The sequence below is a fragment of the Monodelphis domestica genome, chromosome 3, assembly GCF_027887165.1.
Source record: "Monodelphis domestica isolate mMonDom1 chromosome 3, mMonDom1.pri, whole genome shotgun sequence".
NCBI classification, from domain to species: Eukaryota; Metazoa; Chordata; class Mammalia; order Didelphimorphia; family Didelphidae; genus Monodelphis; species Monodelphis domestica.
In genome coordinates, this window is record NC_077229.1 from 261541227 (window position 1) to 261558164 (window position 16938).

Sequence of the window (16938 nt, forward strand, 5' to 3'; positions counted from 1 at the left end):
ACATTGTTTAATTTCCAATTAGTTTTTGATTTGGTTTTCCATGTACCTTTACTGATCATTATTTTTATTGCCTTGTGATCTGAGAAGGCTGCATTTATTATTTCTGCTTTTCTGCATTTGTGTCCTATGTTTCTGTGACCTAATGTGTGGTCAATTTTTGTGAATGTGCCATGTGGTGCTGAGAAGAAGATGTATTCCTTTATATCCCTATTTATTTTTCTCCGTATGTCTATTAATACTAATTTTTCTAAGATTTCATTCACTTCTTTCACCTCTTTCTTATTTATTTTTTGGTTTGATTTATCTAAATTTGATAATGGTTGGTTTAAGTCTCCAACCAATATGGTTTTACTGTCTATTTCTTCCTTCAATTCTCCTAGTTTCTCCATTAGAAATTTGGGTGCTATATTATTTGGTGCATACATATTGATTAGTGATATTTCCTCATTATCTAAAGTCCCTTTTAACAAAATATAATTACCTTCCCTATCCCTTTTGATCAGGTCTAGTTTTGCTTTGGCTTTATCAGATATCATGATTACCACTCCTGCCTTCTTTCTGTCAGTTGAGGCCCAGAAGGTCTTACTCCATCCTTTAATTCTGACCTTGTGGGTGTCAACCCACCTCATGTGTGTTTCTTGAAGACACATATGGTAGGGTTTTGGATTCTAATCCATTCTGCTATTTGTCTACGTTTTTTTGGGTGAGTTCATCCCATTCATGTTCAAAGTTATGACTGTCATTTGTGGACTCCCTGTCATTTTGATATCCTTCCCTGGTTCTAACCTTTTCTTCTTTGGCTCTACCTTTTAGTCCAGTGATTTACTTTAAATCGGTCCCCCTTGTCCCCTCCCTTGATCTGTTTCCCTTTTTAGTCCCTCTCTTTTTGTTCCCTCCCCTTCCCCCCTCTCTTTCCCTCCCCTTTTGTTTTCCCTCTCCCCCTCCCCCCCTTGGTTTTCCCTTCTCCCTACCTTTGTTGGGTAAGATAGAATTCAAGATCCCAATGGATCTGGATGTTTTTCCCTCTCAGAGTTGATTTCCCTGAGAGTAAGGTTTAAGTAAAAACTCTTTTCCTCTCCTTCTTATAGGAGTTTTCTTCCCCTCCCCTTCCCATGTGAATCTTTGTGTGAGAAAGATTATTCTATTTGGTCTTTCTTTTCCCCCTATTTTCACATTACATTTCCCCCACATGTTAGTATACATAGATTGATATAAATGTAGTCCTTATAGAAGAGAGTTTGAGTAAAAGAAAAAGATAACATTTTTCTCCTTTTCCCTTTCCTTCATATTTACCTTTTCAGGTATTCCATGCTCTTTGATTTTCGATATCGAACTTTCCACAGAGCTCTGGTCTTTTCTTTGCAAAAACTTGGAAATCTTCTATTTTGTTGAATGCCCATACTTTCCCTTGGAAGTATATAGTCAGTTTTTCTGGATAGCTGATTCTTGGTTGAAGACCCAGCTCTCTTGCCTTTCTGAAGATCATGTTCCATGCCTTACAATCGTTCAGAGTGGAACTTGCAAGGTCTTGTGTGACCCTGATTGGCATTCCTTTATATCTAAATTGTCTTTTTCTGGCTTCTTGTAGGATTTTTTCTTTTGTTTGAGAGTTTTGGAATTTGGCAATTACATTCCTTGGAGTTGTCTTTTGGAGGTTTAGTGTAGAGGGTGTTCTGTGAGCTCTGTCAGTGGCTGTATTGCCCCCTTGTTCTAGAATCTCTGGGCAATTTTCTTTGATTATCTCTTGTATTACAATGTCGGGTTTGCTGTTTATTTCTGGTTTTTCTGGAAGTCCAATTTTTCTTAAATTATCTCTTCTCCCTCTATTTTCCAAATCTGTCACCTTGTCAGTGAGATATTTTATGTTCTCTTCTAATTTCTTGGTGTTTTGGCTTTGCTTTATTAGTTCTTGCTTTAAAGCCTGGTTTTCTTTTACAGTTTGGTCAAACTGGCTTTGTAGATGCGTAAATTTCTTTTGCATTATTTCCCACTTTTCCTCCCAGAAGGCTTCTATCTTTTTGATCATTTCAGATTCAAATTCTTCATGGGTTTGTGGAGAGTTTCCATTTCCTTTGGAAGGTTTCGGAGCATTTGCTTGTGTTTCCTCTTCTATCTCCTCTGTGTTTTGTATTTTTGCTCCATAAAATGTGTCCAAAGTCACCCCCTCCTTCTTGTTTTTTTTTTTTAATTTTGGGAATTTTGTGCTTCTGTGGAGTTTGCCATCTCTATCTGAGTGGGGGGGGGGGGACTAGCTTTTCTCATCTTTGTCTGGTTTTCAGAGGTTATAGCCCTAGGCAGATTATCCGTTCTATGCAGTTATTGTTCTGTCTTCCCGGGAAGCCATGAGTTGCTGGTGTGTCCCTGTTACTGCCCTCCTCTCCTTGGCACCCTCCTGATGCTTCTCCGTTGCCTTATTTCCACGCTCTAAGCCTAGCTTGGCCCTTGTTCCTGTGCCTTAGCCGGCCAGAGCCTGCACTCTGCGGGGGGAGGGGCCGCGGCTTCCTGGAGCTCTGAGGACTCCTAATGAGATTAGCTTTCCCTGGGTTGAATTTAGTATGCCTTGAAGCAGGGACTTTTTTCATGAGACTCAGATGGAAGGATCCAGCCAGGGGTTACAAGCTCCCCCCTCTCTCTCTGTTTCCCTGCTGTCTGAGTGCCCCCTCAACTGGGTTAGCTTGTTTTCAGGATGTGGCCTTCAGAATAGCCAGCTCCCGAGGCCCTTTTGCCAGCCCTGAGGGTTGCTGTTGTTTCAGAAGACCCTGCTCTCTGAGGGGGCAGGGCCGCAGCTTCCGGGAGCTCCAAGGGCTCCACCCAGGGTGTTATGAGCTCCTCCCGTCCCTCTGTTTCCCTGATGTCTGGGTGCCCCCTTGACTGGGTCAGGTTGTTTTCAGGATGTGGCCTTCAGAATATCTGGCTCCTGAGGCCCTTTTGCCAGCCCTAAGGGTTGCTGTTGTTTCAGAAGACCCTGCTCTCTGAGGGGGAGGTAGGAATATAAATTTTAACAACTGCCTTTGGTGTTCACAATTGTCTTCTTATATAGAGCCCTTCTTCCTTTACACCCCTAACCACCAAAGAATCCGGCTTTAAACATTCCTCTACAGGAAAAAAATGGAAAATAATTCAGCAAAACAAATCAATATCATGTCAGAATTTGATAATACAGTCAGTATTCCAAAACTGTAGTCCTCCTCTTTTCTGCTGAGAGGATGATTGTGGGGGGGAGCATGAATAACTTTATGTTTTAGTCTAGTCTCTCCAATTTTCTAACATAATCTAAAACCTTTTGTAAGTCTCTTTAAGATAGTTTTCTCATCTGTAAAGTGGGAATAATACCACTCAGGAAATTTAATGTTACATTATATCATTTATTAGCAGTATTTCTTTGTGCAACCATTCATTTTCTAAACTCCAACTTCTCAAGGTCAGGCAGAGGGAATGCAGTTCTCAAGTTATAGTAATTTATTCCCAGGCCCCAAGGCATCTAACTGGGCTGGGACCTTTTGTCTTTTGTTAGAGGCAAGGCAGAAACCTCAGCTCCTTTATCTATAAACAGGAAGAATCTCCCTAAAGTATTCCAAAGTATAAACCCTCTTTGTCTTTGCTAAACATATCATCTAGACTTGGGGTGATCTGACCTACAACAGGACAAAGAGTCACTGAAAACATGATTGAGATTTTATATTCTTTCTAGACAAATACTGCTAGAAGAAGCTGGGCTTCATATGCTCCCTGACATTCCATTTCCGAACATCCTGAAGGGCAGATTGGCCATGTTTCTCTAGCTTGGCCAAACTTCAGGGATTCACCCACCTGAGGAATACTATTTCCCAGTCATGAAGTAATGGAGAATTTGAGAGCTGCAAGTCCAACTCCTCTTTTAAATATATATCCTCTTTTAAAATATCCACCATCTGTGACCCTTGGCAAGTCATTTAACCCCCATTGCCTAGCCTTTATTGGTCTTCTGTCTTAGAATACACAGTATTGATTCTAAGATGGAAGATGTTTAAAAAATTATAATAATAACATAAAAAATCCACCAATCACTATTGTCAAAGGAGGTCCAAAGGATGAACTATCCGGCCAATCAGAAAGAGGACACACTTCCCTATAAAAGAGAAGGTCCGGGCTCATAGAGTTTTAGTGCACAGGTACAAATAATTACACTTATACTTTGCTAAGAGATCATATGTCCTATTAATAAACAATGTGATTACTGGGGAAATGGTCTTATGTCATATTGGTTAAAATTCTGGGCATACCACCATCTATCTTGCTTACTTTACAGCTGGCAAATATATGAAAATTCATAGAATGTCTGATGGGAAAAATGCACTGCAAACATGAATGTCCTATATAAATGTGAGGTGCTATCATTATTTTTATTAACCACAACCATAAAAATAATCTATTCTCAATAATAATCTACTCTTCATGAGAGGAACCATGGTTTAATGGAGAGGATGTGGGATATGAAATCAAGGGACCTGTTCCAGATCCAGGATCTAATATTAAAATCTATGTGACTTCATGCAAGTCATTTTCCTGCTCTGGGCTTTGGTTTTCTCATTGTCAAACTGAATTTCATGGACTTAGTGACAACAAATGATCCTTCCACCTCAAATTTGATGTTCTAATAATTCTTCTGAGCAGCTGGGTGGTGTAGTGAATAGAGCAAAGGGCCTGAAGTCAGAAAGACTCATATTTGTGAGTCCAAATCTGGCCTCAGACACCTTCGAGTTGTTTAACTCTGGGCAAGTCAATCCTGTTTCCCTCAGTTTCCTCATCTATAAAAGAAGCTGGAGAAGGAAATGGCAAAACAGCCACTCCAGTATCTTTACCAAGAAAACCCTAGACAGGATCATAAAGAGTCGGACACAACTAAACAACAATAATTCTCCATGGCTCTAAATAAACTAGCTTTAATTTTCATACAATCTGGGCAGCTTCCCAGAATAAATAAACCTCTGTTTTGTGGTCAGCAATTAGTCTTCTAAAAGATAACAATGGCCATATCACATATGTGTATCATTGGTTACAGTGAAATTGGTCAAGATAGCATAAGTGGCTCAGGAAAACCCAACTTCTACATTGGAAAGAAAAATGAACATAAAACATGCACATTCCATTCATAACAGATAAACAGTAACAGCTTTAAAATGAAAGAATATTACAAATTGATTCCATAGCAGCCAGTTACTGTGTTTTTTTACATATACTAAGTAGAATCAAATTGTCTGATTTAATGGGTAAAATGAAGTCTTTTTGTTAAGATTGTAATATAAACACAATTTATTATTAATGGAATAGATATCCCAGTTGTCCCTTCACAAAAATTACATGTTCCTGAATTCTACAATCAAAATTATATTCTCTATTATATATAATGCAGGATATCAATATGACTAGTCATTGAGAAGACTGTAGAGAAATTAGGAAGAATGAGGGGAAAATGAGGGATAAACAGATGCATCAGCTTTAGAAATAATTTACAATATTTTGTAATATTTACAAATAATTTACAAGCATTATTTCTATGAAGGGCAGTTAGGTGATGTGGTGGATACAGTACTGGGCCTGGAGTCAAGAAGGATCATCTTTTTAAGTTCAAATCAGACATCAGATACTAACTGTTTGATCCTGAGCATACCACTTAATCCCATTTATCTCAGTTTTTTCATCTGTGAAATATGCTGGTGAAGAAAATGGCAAACCACTCCAAATATCTTGCCAAGAAAACCCTAAATAGGATCATAAAGAGTCAGACATGACAGAGACAACTAAACAACAACATATTTTCTATATGTTTTATATATCTCAAATCATACAAAAGAAATCTGATATGTTTAGTTCATATTACAACTGGAGAACAAATATAAATTCTATTCTTCTATTTATTATCTTTTCCCTTAATTTGGAACATGTCCATTAACATTTATGTAGGAAATGTCCATTACTGAATTCTATTCCAAGTTTTATAGTGGAGGCCTTTCTGCCAAGAGAAAATATTTTGAGGTCTTTTAAAATAAATGCTAGTTTTGAAATAATTTTTAAATTTAATCTGTATTCTATGATCTCAAATATTCCATAAACTCTTAGAAACATTGGAAGTGACTATTTGGATTGTGATTTCAGTCTCAATACAATATTGAGTCTCTTCCATTGGAGACACTAGTGGACACAAAACCTCGAGAGAAAGAAAAGAGGTTTTTATCCGTTTCCCATTAAGAGATCTACATTAAAAGATTCACTCTTTCATAAAAATAGGGTGGTCAGTTTCTATTTCTGCAAAACATCTTTTCTGCTTGACCTTTAAAAAACTGAATAGAAAATCACTGACTTCTGAAATGACTATTCTGAGCTAGTTGTGAATGGAGGGTTTATAACTGCATCCAACTTTTAGAGAGAGAGACTGCCATAATAGCTTCACATTATTTTTAAAAATGTTTCTTCCTGATATCTGATTGAGGATGAGGGATTAATAAAGAGGATATGAAAAATGAACACACCTGTTGGGGTATGAACTGTGAAAGAATGCAGGTGAGGTGGTCATGTTCACTGTAGTTAATGGGGAGAAACAGAATACTGTGGAAGCTGGAAGATCTGTTTCTACTTCTGATATATACTAGTTGAGTGACCATGGGGGCAAAAATCATTAATCTGTCAGTGCCTCCAGCAACTCTCTAAAACAGTCAACAAATATTTATTAAATATAATCTAGATAGCAGGCACTATGAATAAGGATAAAGAAGGATAAGGGTAAAAAGAAAGGATGGGATAAAAGGATAAGGGTAAAAAATTAAGACAAAACCATTCCCTGACTTCAAATGTCTCCCATTTTAATAAAGGAGATACAATGTTAATAACTAATAATATATAAGATTTATGCAGAGCATATAGAATTTAATTTTAAACATGAAAGTCATTAACAGCTGGGAGGAATGGGAAAGATCTCCTGCACCTAAATCTTGAAAGATGTTAAAGAAACAAAGAGATGGAGGGGAGGGGACAGAGCATTCCAAACATAGCAAAAGGCCAGTGAAAATGCAAAGAGATGGAAAATGGAGCATTACAGTGAAGAGACTACAAATAGGAAAGTGTAATTAGAGCTTTAGTGTCAGGTGGGGAGTAAACTTTGAGAAAGCTGAACTGGTAGGACAGTGCCAGGTTAGAAAAAGTTTTCATTGCCAAGTAGAAGACTTTAGATTCAATCCTAGAGGTAACAGGGAACCGTGAGAGATCAGAGATCAGTAAACATGATATGGTCAAACCTCTGTTTTTGAAAGAGATCATTTTGGCAGCCATGTGGAAGATGGATGGAGTGATGAGAAATCTGAGGTAGATCCGAAGAGATTAAAGATAGGGTGAAAGAGCTTTCTCGTACAGAATATTGATATCAGCTCTTTTTATAGTGGCAAAAAATTAAAAACGGAAGGGATATCCATCAATTGGGGAATGGCTGAACAAGTTCATGGTATAAGCTTGTGATGGATTACTATTATGCTATAACAAGCAAAGAACAGGATGATCACACACACACACACACACACACAACCTTGGAAAGACTTCTATGAAGTGATTCAAAGTGAAGTGAGCAGAACCAGGAGAACATTATGCACAATGACAACAATAATGACATGAGGATTGGCTATGAATGACTTAATTATTATTAGCAATGTAAGGATCCAAGATAATTCCAAGGGAGTCATGACAAAAAAGCTATCCACTACTGTAGAAGGAATTGATAGTGTCTGAAAGCAGATTGAAGCATAGCATATTTCATTTTATTTCCCTTATGATTTTTTGTATAAGCAATATGTATCCTAAGGACATGAAAATATATATTGGATGATAGCACATATATAACCTATTTCATATTATCTATGTCTCATAGAGGGGAAATGATGGAGAGAAAAACAATGGCAAAATTTCAGAAAAAGATTGTTAAAAGTTTTATCTACATGTAGGTATGAAAATTTACAATAGAAAAGAAAGACAACTGAGAGAGAGACTAGTTGGAAAGCTGTTGCAATAGTCCAAGTAAGAGTTGATGACTCTTCTGAATTAGAGTGGTGACTGTATGAATAGGAAGAAAAAGATGTATACAAAACATATTTTAAGGTTAGAAATTACAAGACCTGGCAACTGATTATATATGTGGAATGGGTAAGAATGAAGAGCTAGAAATTATACCAGAATGGGAGGGAAGAAAGATGAATAGTTTTGATGATGCATTTTAGATATTTACAGGATACTGTGAGATTTAAAAATGGTTCAGGTCTTAAACTGTAGTGATTAAAATAGTGCTAGATATAAATTGTGATAGATATAAGAGAGGGTGAGTAAATTTGACCACAGAAATATGTTTCACTATAGTGTCTTGGGTTTAAAATCAAATATAAGGTGGTCGCCAGGGAAATATTCCCAATTATTCAAATACCCAAGTCAATTGGGTTTTATAGAGATTTTTAATTAACAATCCAATGAGTAATCAAAGAAAGAGAGAGAGAGAGTAAGAAAGTATGAAGGGCCTCAAGCCAATATGGCCTAGACCTGAGTCTTAAAAGAGAAATCAGTCAGTTTTTTAACACTCACCACAAGGTCTGACTAAACAAGGATTCTAGTAACACCAGGCCAGTGTCCTTCCTCAAAGAGTCTTCCAGCCAGAGATTGTTTCAAAGGGCCTCTCTCAAGAGCCTCCAGAGCTCCTACCCCAGAGGGACAGAGCCCCTCAGAGGAGCTCCTCAAGGAGCTCTCCTTCAGAATGAGAGTCAGAAATCTAGATCCTTCTACCTTGCTCTTCTCTGAGCTCTTATTTTTAAGGGCAAAATCTCCTCTGTCACCTCCCCTATGTCCTTACATCTACCAATCACTGTAGATGTTTCTAAAGGACCACCCATTTTGAATTCACAGCTGAGTAGTTTTAATCTCTTTAGTAAGTCAGAAAAAAATGCTGCTGTGTTGACAAATTTCATTAAGAAAAAAACTTCTGAATAAGTTGTCACCCTTTTAGGTTTAAGTAGTTTACAAGTTGCCACACCTTTATAGGTACTTAGTATCCCATTGTATCAATTCTAAAACAGTCATGACTCAAAGAACTTCCTGTCCTTTCCATAAGCATGGGTCAAAGCACTTTCATTGTTTTCAAGGAGCTCTCTGTCCTAAAGCAGTCTTAAGTAGGGTGGAGTAGGGATATTCCCAAGGCAAGGAGTTTTCACACTTAAGTAGAATTCTCACTATCTGCTAGGGAATATTTTTAAGTAGAAGATTCCCCAATGGGGGAAACCCCTAACATTCATAAGTCTGAGGAATTTTGAGGTTTACAATACCCAATTCAAAATGACCAAGAAGCCAGATATAGAGAACTATAGTTCAGGAAAGAGGTGTAGGACAAATTATATAGAACTAGGAATAATCTATACCGATGATCATTGAAACCAGGGGAGTTCATAAGATTAACAAGTGATATCATGTAGGAAGCAAAGAGAAGAGAGTGTATGCTACATTTTTGATCCTGAAGTAGTATGAACAAAAGGAATTAACCCCATGGATGAAATCAAAGATCCAAAAAGGGTGAAAAAAGTGCAACTGTTAAGGGAAGTAGTTTAAGATGATGATCCCTGACTATAAAGACTTAAGACAGGAAAAAACATAAAGGAATAAAAATGTGTCAAATATTGAAATCTATAAAAGAGTTATTAGAATTCTATAATGTAGTTATTCCCTATACCCAAGCAAATAAAAAATAAAATTTCATATAAAATAAAGAAAAAAATGCTTTCAAAGAAAGGTGAATAATAAAGAGGAATTTTTGAACACATTAAGATATATCCAGGTCCAGAGCTCTTCATCTTTGTCCTTTTCCTCTTCAAAAACAGAAATCTTCTAGGCTAAGTTGTGGAAAAGAGAAAAGTCAATGAGGAAAGAACTGGATCAGAAGTGAAGTGTGTATAGGGAAGAAGAGTAGACTAGAAGTGGGGAGACCTAAGGTCTAATCCTGGCTCCAATACTAAATAAATGTAAAACCCTTGTGCAAAACCACGTTAGCCTCATTGTCCATCTGTTTCCTTATTCATAAATATTCCAGATAAAGATATAAAGAACCAAATGAGAAAAGTAACATAAGACCTTGGGAAAGGCACAAAGCTTAGAATCAGAGAACATGGGGATTCTGCCTCAGCTGTTTAATTACCTTGCTTTCTCCAGGCAAGTCATTTAATCATGCTCTGCACAGTTTCCTCATCAGTAAGAAAGGGAAGGAGCAACTATGTGGTTCAGTGGATAGAGAGCACCTTGAGCCAGTGATTGAGGCAAGCAGACCTGAATTCAAATCTAAACTCAGACACTTGTTAGCTATGTGACCCCGGGCAAATCATTTAACCTCAATTTGTCTTAATTCACTATACAAGGAAATGGCAAAATAATCCATTATCTTTGCCAAGAAAATCCCAAGTATGTCCCACAGGATCATGCAGAGTTGTGCAAGACTGAACAAGTGAATAACCAGTAGGTAAAGGAAAGGATCAGGGAGGAAAGAAGAGAGGAGGAGAATCATTGAAATCATTAGGTCCTTTGTAGAACTAATTAAATCAACTCTATGTATTTGAAAGTATTTTCAAAAAGTATAGACATTTTACCAATGCAAAAGTGTCCTCATTACCATAATCAAAAGAAGTGCTTTTAGGGAAATGGGGTGAATTCATAAAATGAGACATTTGGGAGTGGAGGTGGAAATGGAAGACATTGTAGAATCTGATAGCTGAATTTAAGAAACAACTAGGAAGGGAGAAAACACCTGGAAGCACAGAGTATAGCATTTAAAAGACAAGAAAGAAAGAGAAATAACACTGGTCAAAATGGGATATAACTACTCTGCAGGTTATTGTCTGAGCTGAAAGAAAAATAACGGGCCTGAAGAAGTATTAAGTAGAAAGAAAGGGCCTCGAGGTTCAAAAAATGGATGATGAAGTAGTTTTGTGGATTAAGCAAATCATCTAATCCCACTCCTGTCCCTGACTCACTGGAGAACTATGGATAAATCCATTAACCTATCTGTGCTTCCCATTCTCTGCTCTGTGGAAAAGGGATGGAACCCATAGGGATACTATGAAAAATAATAGCAATTACCAGAAAAACACTTTGCAAACTAATTGTTCCATTTCACTGGAAAGTCCCAAATACCACAAAGGCTTCCAACATTTTCCTTACCCCACAGACTTCTTTTATGTTTAAAAAAAATGATGGGGTAAGGGTTTGGAATACCTTACTCCTTAAAACACTTCCTGGTCCTCAAACTTAAATATACCATCATTAAGTATCCACTAGTTTGACAAAATAAAAACGTTGAAAAGAAAGGAAAAAAGAAACAGATCAAAGTAAAAGGGTCAAGAAAAATGTAAAGAGAAAGGCAATAAGCTATTAGGCACCTTAGTAATATTACTGTTCATTAATGAATGGCAGCACAGTATAAGGAAAAGAAGATGGAATTCTTAGTATGACAATGTGGATTCAAATCGCAGTCCTGCCAGGCAAAATCTGTGTGACCTTGAACAAGTGTTCTCTAGTGTCAGTTTACTTATATAAGATGAAGGGATTGAACTTAATGGCTTCTAAGACTTCATCCAGTTTTAAATCTTTGATCCTAGGAACCCATGAAAGCAAAAAAGCAAAGGAATTCAGAGAACACAACTACTTAAAGGCAAATAAGGAATGATGTAGTGGACTGCAAAGTGAATCTTTTAGTTAATCCTGCTAATTATACCTTTGATGGAACTGTGACTTCCTTGTTGCTTTTTGTTTTGTTTAAGGCTCCAGACCTATGATCTCACCTCTACAGGAGAGGTCCCATTGTGGAAATTCTCCTCTATAAATGCAGATTGGCCAGTCACCCCTTATTTCTAGTTTTACAGAGTAGCCTGGAGTATAGAGAGGTTATGAGTAATTCGCCCCCATAGGACAAGGCAGCTAGGTAGTGAGATAGATAGAGCACTTGGACTTGATTAGGAAGACCTGAGTTCAAAAGCCACTTACTAGCTGTGTGGCTCTGGGCAAGTCCCTTTAGTCTGTATGCAGCAGTTTCCTCATTTGTAAAATTAGTGAGAAAAAGAAATGGCAAACCACTCTAGTATCTTTGCCACCAAAAGCCAAAATAGGATCACAATGAGTTAGACACAATGAAATGACTGAACAAATAAGTTTTCTTTTCCTCTTCTTTCATTAAAAAATGAGAAAAATTCCTTTAATTCTACTATTGACAAAAGTGTATCTCCATACCTGAAGCCAGAGCCTGTCTCCAGCAACCGTTCTACCAATGGCACTGCACTGAAAGGTTGCAAACTGTCCGGCATTGACTTCCACATTCTGGATTCTCAGGAAGTGTGGAGTTTTGGCTGTGAAAAGGGAAGAAAATCAGAGGAAAATGAACATCACATCTGGCTAAGGCTAAAAGGTTCCTTTTCTAGCTGTATAGAATGAGAGAATTTTCCATTTTGTTTACCTTTGAAGCATAATGCTTTTGATGATGAGAGCTTTAAAGATTTGACTATAATTGTAAAGAGATACTATAGAAGGTTGTGATTAGCTTTGTAAATGAATAGAAAATCTAGGCTTTGTGGGAAACAAGTATAAGAAGGGAGGTATTTTATTGTTCCTGCTGTGCAAATTATCATAGCTCAGCAGTCTTCTTATAATAACACATCTGTATTAATAAAGATTATATTGAAGTCTAATTGATGTTTTGAACAAAAACATATTAGGTATTTATATTAGCAGCGGGAAAAGAATAGTAAGAAGTTAAATGATGTTGTCAAGGAAACTTTTTAACCCAAGTATAGAGTCACGTCATAACATATATTTTAATACAACTAATTGGTATGCAACATTGCTAGTATAATATTTCCCAGCAACCAAAAATACTATCCCCAAAGACAAACTCCACAAAATTATGCCAGGCTGACATAGCATAGGAGTTATTTGCTGATTCTTATTTCCAATTCAAACAGTAAGACTGATTCCCAATGTTAAACAGCATTAGGATTCCAAATGTACTCTGTCCACATGGGACAGCTGTTTAAATAAGGGATAATTCTATTACATTTGAGAATCAGGAGACTAGTTTCTGCATCACTTAGAAAGAAGACAATTCTGAAAGTTAGTGATAGGTCAGCCTTTAGGTTCTATGAGATGCCTCTGCAGTCAGCAACTCTGCCTTTAGGCAATAGGAAGAAGATTCTACAATTCTTACAGAGATGGATGGATGGAAAGAAGGAAGGGCTAAGTGGGAAGCAATACAGTAAGGAAGGATAAGGAAGATAGCATCCTTGGTGGCAGACAAAATTTCTTTTTGTTTTGGCAGGAAATTTGGCAGGCTGCCAATTTCCTGGAGCCATTTTTTTTTTAATATCCCACACCAACATCCTACTACTCCACCAAATTCTGGGTTATGTTTATCCTGTATAGCCATAATGTATAATGTATAATGGGAGAATTCTGCCTAATCATTGGGTCCAGTAAATAAAAAGTTAAAGTATTAGCATAAGCAAAACAAAATTTTGTGGATAAATATGCTATAGCAAAAGAGCAAACAAAAATATTGGAAGGCAGGCCATGACAAAACCACATAGTCCAACCCTCTACTGAAATTATGAGCTCATTAATGTGTATATTCTTTCCAATAAGGTAGAGCGAAGCATCCTGGTTTACCCACAAAGTGTGACTCTTGTCTTTGCCCTTCCATAATTAACCCACATTACTAATTTTGCTTTCATCATATTGCATGATGTCAATGGATTTAGGCAGCTAGGTGGCAACATGGCTGGAGTGCCAAGCCTGGAATCAGGAATACTCCTCTTCCTGGGTTTAAATCTGGCCTCAGATACTTCCTAGCTATGTGACCCTGGGCAAGCCACTTCACCCTGTTTGCCTTGGTTTCCTCATCTATAAAGTGCGCTAAAGAAGGAAATGGCAAATTAATCCAGTATTTTTACCAAGAAAACACCAAATGAGGTCATGAAGAAACAGACTAAACTGAATACAAACAAACCAAAAAATTCCTACTGAATTTATACATGTTTCTGGTTATCTCAAACTCACTAAGTAAATGGCTCTCAATTTCACTTTTCTGACTCTACATTTCTCTCCTGACACCCTTAAATGTTACGTCTTTTGTACCAGTCCACAACTAAATTAGAATGGAATCTGCTAACATCCATCATGCACTTCTCTATTATGTTTTGAGGGATTCTTGATGTCCTTTCTTCAGACTGTAGAATCCCATGACTTAGAGCCATACAGCATCTCTGGAAGAATACACCAGTTCAATAAGATATATTTTTGTTTCTGGATATGTTGACCTCATTAAAAGAATTATGTAATTTCCCAAAGGCAATCCAGGCTGGTATCCATCTCTTGCTTAATTCTGTGTTCTCCATAAAGACTATTTATGGAGTACAAGCTCATTCCTAAAATGGTACTATATCGGTTAAATTGGTACTAGAACATACATTAAGTGGGAGATTTAGGGGTAGGGCAGGAAACCGAGTGATAATATGGTGTAGTGAGACTTTAATGGTTCTCAATGTTTTAAACTTGTTGAGTTACCATGATAGAAGATTGTCCTATAATGTCTACAATGAAATTTTAAAGAAATAGTTCTATAATAACATGGCTCAATCATACTGTAGGCTTTACTTAGGTTTTCTCTTTTCCTGAATCTAATACCATAGCATTTATTTATATTCTCCATCTAGGATAAAAATATACCTTTGTATGAATGCATTGTTGGTTAAGGGGCCAGATGCATTTCATGACCTTTTGGGTGCTAAAATTTAAGTGATGCTTTAATGTTACATTAGAAAAAAAATACACATATATTCATCCAGTCCCAGGAGGGCATTAACACATAAGATATGCTTATTAATATATCCAATTCTCAATTTTCACTATTAATAAAAGAAATCAGTGGCATGTATAATCTAAAATTAAACAAAAGAAATAAAGTACATAATAATGTGCAATAAATTAGAATTTTTATAGGATGGGGAGACTAAAACCTCTCTCCCAATTAATGAAGATTATGAATTAGTTTTAAAAAGCAATGTAGTTTGCTACTTTCAAATACTACATTTGCTATCCACTGAGATTTAAGCACTCATAAGTGAAAATATCACATGAATGTAAAAGGAGACAAAACAAAAAAAGAGACCTTTATTACTCAGTGATGCAACACTGAGATCCTGATTTATGCCATTTGGAGAATGTCACAACGTTGTAATTTTTACAAAAGCCATCCTCACTCAGTTCTTGACTTGTCTTTATTCTTTCTAAGAATCCAGTTTACTCATCAGGCTCTGGGCCTCCATTTGAATTTGATCACAAAGGGGTTTCTTGGAGATGTAATCATTGGATTGAACATGCTGAACACAATTACCTATTACCACAAAATGTTGACTGCTAGGATGGTTTCTTTTGAGTTCAGCTAATACATTAAGGACCATTCCTTTAAAAATGGAGAAATGTGCTCTCAAAAAACCTGACCCTACTCTGTTGCAACATCCTTCAAAGACCCTACTTTACTTCATCACTCTTATTGTAATCACTTTAGGCTTCTTTCTTAAGGGAGGAGGTTTTTAAGAAACGTAAGGATCAGGGGTAGTTTGGTGGCTTAGTGCATTGAGAGCCAGACACAGAGACAGTAGGTCCTTGGTTGAATTCTGACCTCAGACCTTTCCTAGTTGTGTGACCCTGGGCAAGTCACTTAACCCCATAGACTAGCCTAATACTTACTGCTCTTCTGTATTGGAACCAATGCACAGTATTGATTCTAAGATGGAAGATAAAGATGAGGGAGAGAGGGGGGGGAAGGGAGATGAGAAAGAGAGAGAGAGAGAGAGAGAGAGAGAGAGAGAGAGAGAGAGAGAGAGAGAGAGAGAGAGAGAGAGAGAGAGAAGAGAGGAAGAGGGAGAAGAGAGGGAGAGGGAGAAAATCATCGCTTGATCATTTTGACCATTAATTCTTCCAGATGAATTTTGTTATTTTCTCTAGCTCTGTGAAATAGTTTTTTGGGTCATTTTGTTGGTATAACATTGAATAGCCATGTTAATTTAAGAAAAATTGTCAGTTGTATTATATTGGTTCAATCCATCCATGAACAATTAATATTTTTTTACAGTTGGTTAGGTCTGATTTTATTTGTGTGAAAAATACTTTTTAATTTTATTCATGAGTTGCCCAGTTTGTTTTGTTGAGTACACCTCAGGTATTTTCTATTTTCTTCATTTATTTTAAATGGAATTTCTCTTTCTAATTCTTGTTTTTGGATTTTGTTGGTAGTATACAGAAAAACTGCTGCTGATTTTATATTCTGCAATTTTGCTAAAGTTGTTAATTGTTTTGATCAGTGTTTTAGTTGTTTCTCTGGGAGTCTCTAAATATACCATCAGATTATATGCAAAGAGTGATAACTTTCTTTCCATGTTGTCTATCCTAATTACCTCAATTTCTTTTTCTTCTTATTGCTATAGCTAGCATTTCTAGCACAATATTAAATAGCAACTTTGCTTCATCCCTAATCTTATTGGGAAGGTTTCCAGTTTAGCTCCATGACATATAATGCTTGTTGATGGTTTGAGATAGTTGGCTTTTATCATTTTAAGGAAAACTTCCTTTATTACATTATTCTCTAATTTATAAACAATTCTAATGAATGTTGCATTTTTTCAAATACTTTTGAGATAATAACATGGTTTTTGTCAGTTTTGTTATTGATGTGGTCAATTATGCTGATAGTTTTCCTATTATTGAATCATACCAGCATTTCTAGTATAAAACCCACCAAAATTTCGGCACAAATGCATGGGTAGATATGGAAGACAAGAGGGAGGTGAGGAGCTCATTGGAAGCAGAAGCAGAGCCAGATCTATCAATGGGCATTCTGGCTCG

General features: G+C 36.7%; 1 protein-coding gene across 10 annotated transcripts in view; it reads right to left on the reverse strand.

Moving 5' to 3' along the window:
* PTPRM (protein tyrosine phosphatase receptor type M) overlaps nt 1–16938 on the reverse strand; it is a 1053679-nt gene that overhangs the window by 635722 nt on the left and 401019 nt on the right. For all 10 annotated transcript variants that reach the window (XM_056820784.1, XM_016432809.2, XM_056820785.1 and 7 more), the window contains exon 5: nt 12274–12389. In XM_056820784.1, the coding sequence (XP_056676762.1) occupies nt 12274–12389 (116 nt within the window). The remainder of the gene's footprint in view (nt 1–12273; nt 12390–16938) is intronic.